Below are 15,288 nucleotides of genomic sequence, written 5' to 3' on the forward strand. Positions count from 1 at the left end.
TTAATCCCAAAATCAAAATTTTCAATTTAAAGAGCGGGAAAATGAATTATTTGATATTCTCAGTCGAGATAAACTCATAAACCCGCGAACTGGCCTATAAAATAACAAACAAACAAACTAAAATCGCTAATTAAACAAACAACCGACGAAGGAAGAAACGATCGAGCGCGCGATGGCGGCGGCGAACATGAAGATGAAGATGCAGCTGAGGAAGGGGAGCGAGGTTGAGGTCCAGCAGTGGGACGGCGATTCCTACTCCTGGCTCTCCGGCGACGTCGTCTCCGGCAACGGCCGCACCTACCTCGTCCGCATCCACGGGGCAACTACGTCCCAGGCCGCGGTACTCGAGCGAGTCGCCCGAAAGTTTATTAGGCCGACGCCGGTCCCGGTTGGCCTCCACGCCCTCTACTCCTGGAGCACCGGCAACGAGGTGGAGGCGTTCGTGGACCACGCCTGGTGCCCGGCGGTGGTTACCGCCGTCGGCTACGGGAAGGTCGTTGTCTACCTTCACGGGAAGATGAAGAAAATCAGAGTCCGCACGTGCGAGCTTCGGCTGAGGAGGCAGTGGGACGGCAATCAGTGGACGCTTCTCGATAAGGTAAATCAATCACATATAGATTCTCAATCAATTAACGCTCTGTTTTTTTTTCTGTGATCATTATTAAGATTTATGATTCGATATGTATCTCACATGTTTATCGTGCAGAAACCAAGGGAGGCGATTATTTCCCGTGAATTCCCGGCGGCGGCTGATTCACATAACGTTGCCGGCTAGCAGAGTACGTAGAATCTTCGGCTAAGAGGAGGAAGAGCAGAGGGGAGGAATTGTTTTACAAGATTCTGGTTATTCTTCTTCCATAGGACGTTGCAATTGAGTAATTAGGATTCATGTATAACTTTTTCAGGTTTAGGGTTCTGAATGTCCTTCCATTTCCACCTTGTAATTAATTAGGATTTCGAATAACTTTTTCAGATTCTGATCGTTCTTCCTTCGTAGGAAATTGTAGTTAACTCGGTTGAACGATAATATTTCTGTATTCATTAATATCACTTTGTCAGAAACTCCTTCCTTGTAAAATGCTATTACACGATTTCAACACCCTAAATTTGACTTTGATCATGCGACTTCAATGCCTGTAAAATTTGATTGATCTAACTAGGATCAAGTAAATGAATACATCTTAAATATTTTATACATTGATACGGCGAATAAGATAGGGTCCTAAGAATATGGGATAAGACTGGCCAATCGACTATGAGCGAACAAACATTTTATTCAATCAGACTAGGCATCTAATCAGATCCTGAGTCCTCTTAGTTTGATTGGATCCCGAGTTTCCCTAGTTTGATTGGACACTTATTATCCGATCGGACTCCTTGTCTGATCGAATTCCGAGTCCTCGAGGTATCTAACCTTCCGCAGTTGACCAGACCCATTAAAGAGTGACGTCTGATGGGATAATAGAAGGGACTCGGCCGACCCACCATTGAAGTATACCAATCAATAGCCTAATATCCTTTTTGTCATCTTGTGTAACTACTGTTAGAAAATCGTTGGAATATTCCATATGCGATTCGTACAGTAAAAATTTCTACCTTGCAGGTGCATAGGTGATGAACATAATTTAGGAATGACTGTGATATGTTAAATTAGTTGATCATAGTTTAAAAATACATTGATATTCATACAGAGATAAAACATCGCTATATAATGGGTCTCCACCTACAAACACAAGTAGGACCGACCTTGAGACATGTCATCTAGGGTGGCGGACTAGGGCCTCCGATTTTTTAGGGTCCCTAAATTTGACATACATATATATTATATATTATATATATACAATATATAATATATAATTAGATTGTTTTAATTCAAAATCTAAAAAGTATATTGATGGATTGTATTAATAAAGGCTCAAATATACTTATCATTAAAATTTAAAAATCTAAAAAATACTAAAAAAAAAAGAAAAAAAGAATGAAGGTCAACGGTGTTTTTTTTTCTTTCCAAACTTTATTTTTTATACATCTCTTTTTTTTTATTAATTTGTTTACAGGAGAGTGAAGTCTGAATCTTGAATATTAATTTCCCCCCTCTTTTCCTTTGAATCTCTTCTCATTATAATAGAAAAGTCTATTCTCCAATTAAAATTTTAGTTTTATTAATATTATCATTCATCAATATATAAACAGCTTGAAAATTTTATTAATTGAAAATGAGGTATTAGAAAAATTTAATTTTGAAGACCTTATTGATGATTTTATTTTTCAAAATGCTAGAAGATCTAGATTTTTTCCAGGATTATTTGATATATATCTTTTTGTATCTGAAGGTATTGCACTTTTTGGAGAGGCTCAAGAAATATATTTGGCAAAATGTTGTATTTTTTAGAGAATCTTGAGAAATATATTTTATATAAAGTTTATCATATTTTAAATGAAATTTATTGATTTTCAAAATTTTCTATTATAAACTCTATTTACTGTATGTAAGTAAAAAAAAAATCTCCAAGTCTCTTTTTCTCTTTTGACGGTTTCGCCAAGGGCCCTTAAAAGTCAAGATGGCCTTGAACGCAAATAAATTTTGCTAGCAGAATTCACTATTCACAGCCACTCTTCTTCACTCTTTAGTTTCAGCTCCCTATCTAACTTGATTGTTAGAGTACTTATATTTGGGACCTTTCCCTAACCTAGTCACTGACGTTTTCTTCCTCCTTCATTCTTCTTGACGTGTAGGCTCGCTCAAGGTGCCAGGTTCCTCTTGTTCGGAGTCCCTTTACTATCAACCTCGAAGTCACTTAACAAGCATGTCAACTTTCTTAATTTCAGATAGGATCATACATGAATAAAAAATAAACTCCAATTAAATCTATTCCAATCGTGTGGGAAATAAAAACAATATGATATGAACAAATCCTTCTAATCAAAGAGACGTTGAATATAATTAGTCATTGCAAAGTTCAATTATCTGTATAGACGGGTCCGGTTCAAGGCGTACACCTCTAACTGTTGGAAATGGGGATAGTGGGGAACGTGGCCCATGTTTCCCACTACACATAATGGAAAAGTCTATTATGCCCCTAGTGTATTTCCCTATATAAAGGGGGTCCGTCCAAGGCTCAGGGGGTGTGAAATTGCGAGTGTGCAACGAGAGTAAGAGGAGAACATCCAAGGCGGTGGGATTTGGTTTGTGGAATTGCGGAGGGCTTTCCGATCCTGTGATCGCTCTTCCGATAGCAAGTTTCGTCATTGCCGATTGCAGATCTGCGGGAGATCGCTGTAAGTTTTTACCGCATTTAATTAATTCGTCTATCATGCATTTAGAATATATTTTCTACAATGGTATCAGAGCGCGTAGTTATTTCTAAATGCTTAGAGACGAATTATAAAATCGTTGTTCGGATGTTTTTTCGATTTGTCATTTCCCGTCGCTGTTTTGCACGACTAATGTGTCGTAGCATACACGTTGTGCCAAATTTATAAAATCGAGACCGCTGGATTTGCAGGCGATGGCAGTCCGTGGCCGTGGTTAGCGTCCTGGCTGGCCGGCTATGTGTTGGTGGCTAGGACAGGCAGAACCACTGTCGGCGATCTCGTCGGGCCTAAAGATGACTAATTTATGGTACCGGAAAGGACCGGCTGCCACCGGCAGAAGGCTGGCATGGCCGGCAACTGTGTTTGTCGCAGTTGCGGAGTGGGCAGCGTGATTGGAGAAGGCAGCGTGTGCAGCGTGCGAACGTGGGCAGCAATGCGGCGGAGAAAACGGCGATGCGAAGAAATAACGAAGCACAGTAATATGAGGAAAAGTTTGATTTAAATAAATCAAATAAAATAAAAGAAGAAAACGTGAGCGAAAATGTCGCATGCAGTTAAAAAAAAAAATGAAACTTTTGTGTTTCGAATTTTTTATGCAGAAACATGTTTAAAAAACAAATGCATGCATACTGTACATGTTAATGTATGCCTATCGTAACAGTATTTTTTATTTTGGTGCATGCAATAATTAATTGAATATTAGTTTCAATTAATTCCCATTTATAATAAATGGTCTAGAGTAATTTTGGTCCATTTAGATCCGGTTCAGGTTTAAATCATTAGTTGGTTTAACCGAACCAATTTGATCCAACCCCGAAATCAATTTGGGTTGATTAATTAGACTTGGACCAAATATGATCAAATGACCAGATTTGTTCTAATGGGTCAAATTTGATCAAAATAATTAGATTTGTTCTAATTGGTCGGACTTAAACCAATGGACATTGGTTTGATCAAACGGACCTGAGTTTGATCAATAAGTCTGAAATTGGTTGAAATGGACTTAGAGAAAAGTAACAGAACATAGGTACAAAAATCCCTGTCCAATTAGATTAGTTCTAATTAAGGACAATGGACTGAGCTTAGGATCTGGATCCCTAATCAACCGATCCAATGAATTTGACCAATTAGATTAGTTCTAATTGTCAACTTGAACTCCTGAAAATCGAGAAGATTTGTTTTTCTTGATTATTTATGTTGGTAGTATGCCTGTATAAATTGAAATAAGCCGGTTTTGTACTGGTTAGTCGGTTTTGTACTGACTTATTTATTTTCAATTTTTCAGATGGCATGGACGATTACCACATCGCGAAGTGCGACGAAATCAGGCTTCGGGGAGGAGATTCAGGAGATAGAGTATAACTCTGCTTATGGAGTCAACGGACACATTGGACGGCTTGATGATCTGTTTTGGAAACTTGAGCGAGAAGAGTTTCCAGTCCTGGACAGTTATAGGATTTGGGCTTTGATGCAATTATTGCCAGAAAATCCTAGGATGATAGCAGATTATATTTGGGGGCGTCACCAAGAACGCGTCACATATTCTGTATTATGTGAGGAGCTGCTTCATCATATGACTGAAGAGGATCCTGAAGAGTTCAAGAGGACCCGAAATGATCGAGGAGGAACCGAAGAGGATCCATTCTGGATCCAAAAGAAAATCTTGAAGCTGTCCACCTGGATTACCCCAAATGAGTTCAGCTGAGAGGGATTATATTGGCCACTCACTAGTGTCTGTCCTAATGGGAGTGTAGTTGTCTATCTAGTTTATTAGAGTTATATTATTGTTACTTTATTATATATTAACAATTTATAACATATTTTATATTAATGATATGCTCATTTATTTATGTTGTTTGCTTGACATGATGCATGATTAGTTCATGATGTATTAAATGATTAGTTCATTTAATTAAAAAAAAACATGATATATTAAATGATTAGTTCATTTAATTAATGAATTCATGATATTATAAATGATTAGTTCATTTGTTGGGATGTATGTAATAGAATTGATTAATATTAATTTGATTGGTCATACGGATGATGAGTGAAAACATAGTTGTCACTTGATTTTGTAAACCAACTTAAAGTAATATTAAGTCAAACATAAATTTCATACATATGATATATACTGAATACTAAATAATTTGTTTATTTATGATAGATTATGACAACCAAAAACATAATAGCTGAACTCAACAAAGGTGAAAAACTTAATGGGGATAACTACGAGATCTGGCACCTCAAGATACAATATGTACTTGAGGAACAAGAAGTTCTAGAGGCTGTAAATCAGGTTATGGAAGTATCTGTAGATGGTCCCACTGCACAACACAGACGAGATCTTGATGCCTATAAGGCATGGAAGAAAAAGGACTCCACTGCAAAGGGTATATTGATTAGTTCAATGGTAGACGACCTAGCTTTTGAATATGAGTCATATCTTACGGCTCATGAAGTCTGGGTTGCCCTTAAAGAAAAATACAGTGGAGTAAGTCTGAGCAAGTTTCGACAGCTGACAATTAAATTTGACAGCTACAAAAAGCGTCCGAATGTGTCAATGGTTCAACACCTCAGGGAGATGTCGAACATGATTCGGGAGCTTAAAACTGCTGGTCATGAGTTGACTGATGAACAACAGGTTCAAGCAGTTATACGTTCACTTCCAGATTCTTGGGAAACCATGAAGCAGACCTTAACTCACAGTGAGAGTATCAAGACTTTCACTGATGTCTCACGCCATGTAGAATTGGAGGCGGAGAGAGTTGAATCCGCAAGGATTTCTGGACAAGCCTATGTGGCTGAAGGTTCTGCAGGATCATATGGATCCAAGAAAAAGAAATGGTTCAAGAAAGGGAAGGGAAAGAAGAAGGAAGCTGCTGGTGTGGGACAGGGCCCAATCAAGAAGATAGTCAAGAAGACTGGAAAGAAACCTAAAAACAAGTTGACTTGTTTTAACTGTGGCAAAAAGGGCCACTTTGCTCGGGAGTGCACTGAGCCGAAAAAGGTAAATCCAAGTGTGTCTTCTTTTCAAGAGCATTTTGTTGCTAGTTCAGTGTTGTTAGCTGATTCTTATCCTTTGTGGATTATAGATTCGGGAGCAACCAACCATGTAGCTCGGGAACGAGTTACATTTGTTGAGTACCGTCGGGTACCAGCTGGCAACAAGTGGATCTATGTGGGAAATAATGCAAGAGTTGAAGTCAAAGGAGTCGGCACTTGCAAACTCAACCTACGTGGTGGTAGAGTTTTATTTCTACATGATGTCCTGTATGCTCCTGAAATTCGACGGAATCTTGTTTCCGTTACGTGTCTTCTTGATTTAGGGTATTGTATTAATTTTTACAGTCGGTCTGTTGAACTTAAGATTGACTCAGTGTCAATCGGATATGGTTATTTAACAAATGGTTTTATGGTTCTTGATGTAGAACTAGATGTTAATTATGCTATTGATGGTTGTTTTTCAAACATTGCTTTAACTAGTGATGCAGATATAACTGATGAGGTTTGACATGCTAGATTAGGACACATAGGACAAGAACGTATGAATCGATTAGCTAAAGAGGGTTTATTGGGCACTCGAGCTAAGATTCAATTGTCTATATGTGAGCATTGTCTTGCTGGAAAAGCAACTAGGAAACCATTTGGTAAGGCTATTAGATCTGAATCAACATTGCAGTTAATTCATTCGGATATTTGTGGTCCAATGAATGTGAAGGCTAGACATGGAGCTTCCTATTTCATTACATTTATTGATGATTTCTCTAGGTTCGGTCATGTGTATTTGATTTCTCACAAATCCGAAGCATTAGATTGCTTCATTCATTATATGAACGAAGTTGAAAATCAAACGGAACGTAAAGTTAAGACTTTACGCACTGACCGTGGTGGGGAGTATTTGTCTGATATGTTCAAGACAATATGTAATGATAGAGGGATTATTAGACAGCTGACAATCCCTGGAACTCCACAGCAAAATGGGGTAGCTGAAAGAAGAAATAGGACTCTTCTTGAAATGGTTAGGTCTATGATGGCGCAAGCTAATTTGCCAATCTCCTATTGGGGAGATGCATTATTAACTGCAGCCTATATACTTAACAAAGTGCCTTCAAAGTCAGTTCCATCTACCCCATATGAACGTTGGACAGGCAGAAAACCAGATTTGAGTAATCTGAGACCCTGGGGGTCAGCTGCTTATGTTCATGATAGTTCTCACAAGTATGGAAAATTGGGGCCTAGAGGTAAGAAATGTATCTTTATAAGATATCATGAGACCTCCAAAGGTTATGTTTTCATAGGTGAGCAACTAGATGGAACCATCTCCGAAATAGACTCGAGAGATGCGACTTTTCTCGAAACAGAGTTCCCAATCAGAGGTGATGTTGATAAAAATGTTCCTCTATTTGAGGAGGATGAGATATTATCAACAAGAGAGGTGTCAAAAGGGATACCTGAGTCTAGTCAACCGAGTGGGAGTGATATGCCGAGTCATGAGTTGACTTCTCAACAGCCCAACTTACGGAGAAGTGTTTGTAAGATCAAACCTAAGAAGAGGTTTGATATTGAGAATGAGGCATTGGTTACACTTCCAATTGATGACGACGAGCCTCAATCCATTGAGGATGCATTGGGATGTAGAGTTAGAGAAAAATGGAAAGTTGCAATGGTTGAAGAGATGGAGTCCATGATTCAAAATCATGTTTGGGACTTAGTCGATCTTCCTCCGGGCCGAAGGGCTATTGGGAATAAATGGATTCTCAAAATAAAGAGGAAAGCAGATGGATCGATCAACAGATACAAAGCTCGTTTAGTTGTAAAAGGATATACCCAAATGGAGGGTATTGACTTTGAAGAGACATTTTCTCCCGTAGTGAAATTTGTATCAATAAGAGTTATTTTGGCCTTTGTGGCACATTATGACTTAGAATTACATCAAATGGATGTAAAAACCGCTTTCCTTAACGGTGATCTTGACGAAGAAATCTATATGGTTCAACCAGAAGGTTTCATTGCTGAAGGCCAAGAGCAAAAAGTATGTAGACTTAGAAAGTCTATATATGGGCTAAGTCAAGACAATGGAACATAAGATTTAACGAAGTCGTTTTATCTTATGGTTTCGAGATGATCAATGAGGATCATTGTGTTTTCCTGAAAAGGGAAAAAGGAAAATATGTCATTTTATCATTATATGTTGATGATATGCTGATAGCTGGAAATGACATAGGATATGTGAATGAAGTCAAGAAGTGGCTGTCATCACAATTTGATACAACAGATATGGGAGAAGCTGAATACATCTTAGGGGTAAAGATCATAAGAGATCGTCCTAAAAGACTTTTGGGTATGTCACAAGAGTCTTATATAAATAAGATGTTACATCATTTCAGCATGTCTAATTGCAACATAGAACATACACCTATTGTGAAAGGTACTGTGTTGAGCAAGAGTATGTGTCCTAAAACTCCAGAGGAAATAGCTGAGATGAATAAAAAACCATATGCCAGTGCTATTGGTAGTTTGATGTACACTATGTTGTGTACACGTCCCGATATCAGCTATGTTGTGGGCTTGGTCAGTCGCTTCCAGTCAAACCCAGGACCGAGACACTGGAAGGCAGTAAAAAGGATATTCAGATATCTGAAGGCGACAACAGATTATTGTCTCTGTTTTCAAGGATCAGATATGAGTCTGAAAGGTTATTCAGATGCAGATTGGGCTGGAGACCTGGATGATAGAAAATCCACATCAGGCTATGCATTATTGCTGAATGGTGGCGCCATCTCCTGGAATAGCAAGAAACAAGCTTGTGTAGCTTTGTCGACTATGGAAGCTGAATATGTGGCATGTTCAGCAGCTGTGCAAGAAGCAGTCTGGTTGAGAAGGTTTCTGAAGCATCTGAAAATTACTGAGGATAGTGGGAGTCCAGTAACTGTCTACTGTGATAGTCAAGCTGCAATAGCTTTTTCCAAGGATCCCAAATATCATAGCAAAGGCAAGCATATAAAAATTAAATATAATTTTGTAAGGGATATTGTGGCTAAAAGAAAAGTCATTCTTGAGTATGTCCCTACACGTGTTATGCTTGCAGATCCTTTTACTAAGCCAATGACTAAAGAGTCATTTAAAGAACATGTAAAGTCTTTGGGACTTCGTAGAATGTAACAATATTGAAATAACAATCAGACTTTGTGTTATGATTGTGTCATTTGCCATAATTTATTCAGTGTATATGTTGTATTTGTTACATTCATGTAAGATCTCGGTGAGCATGTTGGCAGGTGAAGATTGGTCCACTCACATGGACGATCATCTCTGTTTGTTAAATACAAATAGAGGTAAGACCGTTACTTATGAAACAGCTTACGTAGCTGGAATTATGAAATTAGAGACAGATTCATAAGTTGAGGTCGCCTTGATAATTGTGTCAAGATGAGATCATTTATGTGTAAATAATGATCGAAGTAAATGAACCCACTATTTACTGAACCTGTTGAAAGCCAGATTAGAATTCATATGTTGAATTCAGGATTAGACGTTAGGTATGTCTAGATCGAAATCTGTACGATGTTAAATTTGAAGACAACATGCACTCTTTTTCGTAAAGAGAATAACATCGTAGCATGTGATTCATACCACATGTGCTATTGCGACAATAAAGGTTGTAGGAGAATGAATCCCTGTTTCTCTACTATGTGAGACCTTTGAGATTATATGTTAATCTCAATTTTTGCCTTAGTGACTATTTAGCTGTCTACTTGAAGTTTTGATCAGTGTCTGCTACTTTAGCGTGTATCCTATGGCTATGGATGATTCGGTCTATGGAGCATAACTAGGAAAGCGACTGATTAAAATGAATTGATTCTAGCTAAAAAGGAAGATTAAATATATTTACATCTTTTGTTGGTATTCACTGGTCGACCCATTTCTATTATGTATGGAAATGAATGTGAATATTGGATATGGGACATGCTCATGACATAATGGTCATTATAAGGGATTAGAGATGTTCATATCGATGTAAATAGAAATTATTTAATCTGGGTAAATAGCAAGACATGGATATCTTCAAGATAATGGCTGTGTGTCACTTGAAGATTGGATGGATTCTGGATAAAGGCTATGTGCCACCAGGAAAGTGGCTAAATGCCATAAAGAGTGTGTCTCTAATTTATTTGAGTAGCTAAGTAAAGTGTAACAACTTTATTAGCATTGATTACTCAAAGAGCGGCTAAGTCAAGGTGTAACAATCTTCTTAGCAACTATCGCTCAGTGTGCTTGCTGTCGCACGAACCATTTTCTCTAAGTATGGATTGGATGTTCTCATATGGTCTGTGTGACCAAACTCTCTAATAGTCTATGTGACTTATTAAGTCTTTGTGACTTACCTGAATGAACTAGTCTTAGTGACTTACCTTGGACGAGTGGGAGATGTTGGAAATGGGGATAGTGGGGAACGTGGCCCATGTTCCCCACTACACATAATGGAAAAGTCCATTATGCCCCTAGTGTATTTCACTATATAAAGGGGGTCCGTCCAAGGCTCAGGGGGTGTGAAATTGCGAGTGTGCAACGAGAGTAAGAGGAGAACATCCAAGGCGGTGGGATTTGGTTTGTGGAATTGCGGAGGGCTTTCCGATCCTGTGATCGCTCTTCCGATAGCAAGTTTCGTCATTGCCGATTGCAGATCTGCGGGAGATCGCTGTAAGTTTTTACCGCATTTAATTAATTCGTCTATCATGCATTTAGAATATATTTTCTACACTAACTCTCTAAGCCTATGCCTATGCCTGTATTTTATTGAGCCCCCAAGAATAATAATATTTTAATATTATTTGTATTATTATTTTTTTTCTTTTTAACTATATATATATATATATATATATATATATATATATATACATATATATACACTTCATCTTCCAATGTCCTATTTTCTTAAACTCAAACGACTCATCGGTGATCTCACACTCTTTCCCTTCCCCGCTAGTGATCTGGCTCTTAAAGGACGCTCATCTCATTCCTTGTAAGTAATTTCCTTCTCTTCCTTTCTCTTCCTCAATAAGAATGGGAAGTAAGGGTTCCTCATATATTCAATGAAAAACAGCGCTCATCTTCTTCCTCAATAGGAATAGGAAGCAAGCGTTCCTCATCTATTTGCAAAGCAGCCTCTTCTTCTTCCATAAGAAACCTTAGCTGATGTGGCAAATATAAGAGCCTACACATGGAAAGGTTAGGTCAGGAGTTAAGCCACTAGGTCAAAAATCAAGCCAAGGTGTAAATCGAAAAGATTGGTTTAGGTTATGACATAGAGAACCTGGTGGCACCCAACTCCCTCAATTCCGTTACTCGACTCTCACAGCTAGGTAAGTCATGGCCAACTTCCTCGGTCCGGTACACCTGACTCCCCTAGCATGGTCATATGACTCCTCCTATTTGGCCAACAAACCTCTTCGACTCGGTCACTAGACTCTTTCAACTCAGTCATCTGACTCCTACTCGATCAATAGACCTCTTCAACTTGGTTTACCAAACTCCTTCAGCTCGATCATCCTCGGTTGAGATTTACATCCTATGTGGCTTGTTGTACCATTTTTATCGGATAACGTGAATAATATAGCCGTTTCTCCCAGAAGATGTGGGCAAACATGTGGATAATGGAAAGGTATGACTACAACCCTATATAAACTCGTCCGCTCTTGCGAGTGCAAGTACCGACATACAATCATCTAGACTCTTAATTACTCCACAACTTTTACCTTTTCCTATCCCCTTTGCTAAGTTGAAGGTCGGAGTGGTCACACCAAGTCCCATCTTAGTGACCATTCTAACATATGTTGAGTGTTGTAGATATCCCAAATATTTTTTCATTAATGAAGCATCCAAGATCGCCCCCTCAGCAATTGCCTCCCGTTAACTCGCCATATCGTGATCTCAGACATGAATAAATTGGCATCCTTTATGAGAACGTTTGAACTGAGACGTTGAGATGGTGGAACTCGGTAGAACTGTCAAGGGTCCTAGCCACATAGGAGACATAGTTCGTGGTGAGCCTTGCATCATGGCTAGGGAAGAGTTCCAAGTATTTGTTGATCAAGCGATGCAACAGGTTCTTCAAAGACTCCCACCTACGAATCCGACTCTTGATGAAGTACTGACTGCCTCGACTAAGGTGTCTCTCATTCCTCGTCGAGTACCACAAGGCCCGGCGGGTCCTCCCCCTTTTGTTGTTACTAATTAACGTAACAAGACTATGATTCTACCCGAAGAACATTCACACGAATCGGCGATGGGCGAAACACCTTCTGGAAATTGGAAAAAAAAAAGAGTCCTTGCATGATGAGGAAAAGAGTTCCCAAGGCACGACTTTCGCAAGTCGTGTCCTGAAAGATGAAGTACGTACCACATAATTTCGCCTATGTTGACGCCTAGGCACTAGGCGGCAGGCAACCCACCTACTGCCTAGCTTCTTTTTTAACATTGGATGCATAGCATGAGCTTTATTATTTTTTCCTTTGTTTTTTTCTTCTTTCTTAATAAACTACAAATGGTATTTTGTTGCTAGGATACCCAAAGCTAGATGTAGTTGGTGAACAAATTTCTTAAGAGATATACTCATCTAAGATAATTTTGGTATCTCCAATCTCCTACTGCTGACCTCAGAGGGTTTATATGGTTTCTGAAGATGAAGAGACTGGGGTTACGTTATGTTGCACTACCTTCTTGGTCAAACGAATTACGTTATGTTGAATGGATGAATACGAAAATTTTGGAAAACAATTACATTACATCAAGCATTTGGTTTCATAATTCTCTTTTGATTTAGTGAATTCTCTAAGAGGCATAATGTAGTTCTGTAAAAAATAGTTATTAGCTTCCCTCAGTTTGATAGATGCTATGTAAGAATCCCACAAATCAATAGTATCTATTCATGTTTGTGATTTCACTGCTGTGGATTCCATCTTGTTTTATGAAAAATCCACAAATCAATAGTATCTATGCATGTTTGTGATGTCATTGTTGTGGATTCCATCTTTTTTTATTTAACTAAGTAGTCGCTTTCTATTTTGCTTTTAAATGATGTCAAATGTGATTGTGTGTTACATTTTTCAGAATATGCTCTTGTTTTAAAATTATTTATTGAACACTTGATTAGTTTTATGGGTTATATGGCACTCATTGCGGGTAGGGATCCTCTGGTGCTGGATCAGTCCTGGACTTGTCTTGGACCTCCGTCCATTCATTGGTGGAGTGGACTATGTCTCACCTGTTAAACAGGTGGTGTCTAGCTCACCCCACCAATGAATTTGTAAGGCCTCCCTTGGTCGAGCAGATCTTGGACGAGAGGATCTAGCCTTCACTGGTTGTTGATGTTTAGAAACCCTTTTTTTACAATTATTTTATTATTTAGCATGTTTTCATTTTGCTAATTACAAATCAATGAATGTATTTTTTCTCAAATCTCAAATTAGTTATTAACCATTGCGTTATGTTGGTAAATGTCTAATCAAATACTATTTCTGAGTTTTCAGTGCATGTCTCATTTGAACTGCCCCATGCGTTTAAAAATTAGGTATAATTTCCAAATCGAGTGGTCTTTCTCTTCTTATATCTCTTGTTTTATTTTATTGTTTCCTCAAATTGACCCTGTATCATTATTTAGGCCAAATATAAGCTTCCTAATTCCCGCCACAATTTGTATTCACCTGCGTCCATTGCATTGCTGCAGGCTTTGTGATGTAGCACCGAACTCAACTCAGTGGGTGTAAAATTATTATTAACTGAAAGGTGATTTGATACAAAGGATCCTAACCAATTTTATAAAAGTGATAAAAGAAAATTATCAGAATTGATCGGATCAAATCATCAAATTAAATCAAATTAGTTTTAAAATTATTCTAATAATTCTGTTATAATTATTAGAATAATTCTCAGAATAATTTTTAGAATTATTATGTTATTTATTAATTGATTAATTGACCGAGTACTTATTTAAACCCTATATATTGTATTGTCTTGAGGGCAAGTATCAACAAAAATAATAAGATTAATTATTACTCTCCTATTTTATCTTCTTTCTATTCTTCTTTTAACATGGTATCAGAGCCATGCATGATCCTTCGTTCCTTCTCGTTCTCTTAATTTTCCCTCACAAATCCTCTTCCCTTCCTTTTTTTGCCGCCGCCCAAGACAAAAGAGGAGTTTCTTTTTGAAACCACAAAACAAGACGACAAAAGGGCTTATCCTTTTGTGCTACCGCCGCTGTCCACCGAACGCCGACCAAACCTCCACGTTGACAACAAGTGGTTGCTCCAGCCAAGGCTTCTATTTCCTCCAAGGGGAGTTTCTCCAGGCGAAAGACCCCCTTTCTGGCGATCCAGTCTCTCTATAAGATAAGTTATTTTACTTTAGATGTCAAATACTCAACACTATCAAGGAGGCCAAAAACAAAATTCAGTCCGATGTCAAATTTGTCGCATCATTGGCCATACTGGAAATCTATGTCCTAAAAGATTTGATTAATCTCTGGTAAAATGTCAAATTTGTCACATCATTGGTCATCCTGGAAATCTCTGCCCTCAAAGATTTGCCTCAAATTTCATTGGTGGTTCTACATTCTCAAGACAATCGTTTATTTCACAAGCATATCCTAAAGCTCTCTCATCTGTGCCTACTTACGGTAAAACCCTAGAGTTTTCATCTACTGATTGGTATATTGACACTGGAACAACTCATCATGTCACATCGGATTATAATATCCTTACAGACATAATGTCATATTATGGCTCAGATACGGTTCAAGTAGGTGATGACTCAGGTTTGCAAATTGCTAATCTTGGAAACACATATATTCATTTATCTAATCGAACTTTTCACATGCGCAATATCTTTCATGCTCCATCTATCACTAAAAATTTACTTTCTACCCGTCAGTTTTGTCTTGATAACAATGTCATTTTTGAGTTTCATCAT

The 15,288-nt window shown here is 38.2% G+C and overlaps 1 protein-coding gene across 1 annotated transcript; it reads left to right on the forward strand.

The window, feature by feature from the left end:
* Positions 1–172: 172 nt before the first annotated feature.
* Positions 173–775, forward strand: LOC121997343. The gene is made up of 2 exons (XM_042551700.1): positions 173–598; positions 707–775. The coding sequence occupies exons 1-2, from the start codon at positions 173–175 to the stop codon at positions 773–775; spliced, it is 495 nt and encodes a 164-aa protein (XP_042407634.1).
* The last annotated feature ends 14,513 nt before the right edge of the window (positions 776–15,288 follow it).

The sequence above is a fragment of the Zingiber officinale genome, chromosome 1A (assembly GCF_018446385.1).
Source record: "Zingiber officinale cultivar Zhangliang chromosome 1A, Zo_v1.1, whole genome shotgun sequence".
Taxonomy (NCBI): Eukaryota; Viridiplantae; Streptophyta; class Magnoliopsida; order Zingiberales; family Zingiberaceae; genus Zingiber; species Zingiber officinale.

Excerpts from the sequence above, each read along its gene's own strand:
- LOC121997343 (XM_042551700.1), top strand. The coding sequence starts at position 173 with ATGGCGGCGGCGAACATGAAGATGAAGATGCAGCTGAGGAAGGGGAGC. Across the intron at positions 599-706 it reads AGTGGACGCTTCTCGATAAG|AAACCAAGGGAGGCGATTAT; the intron begins GTAAATCAATCA and ends TTTATCGTGCAG.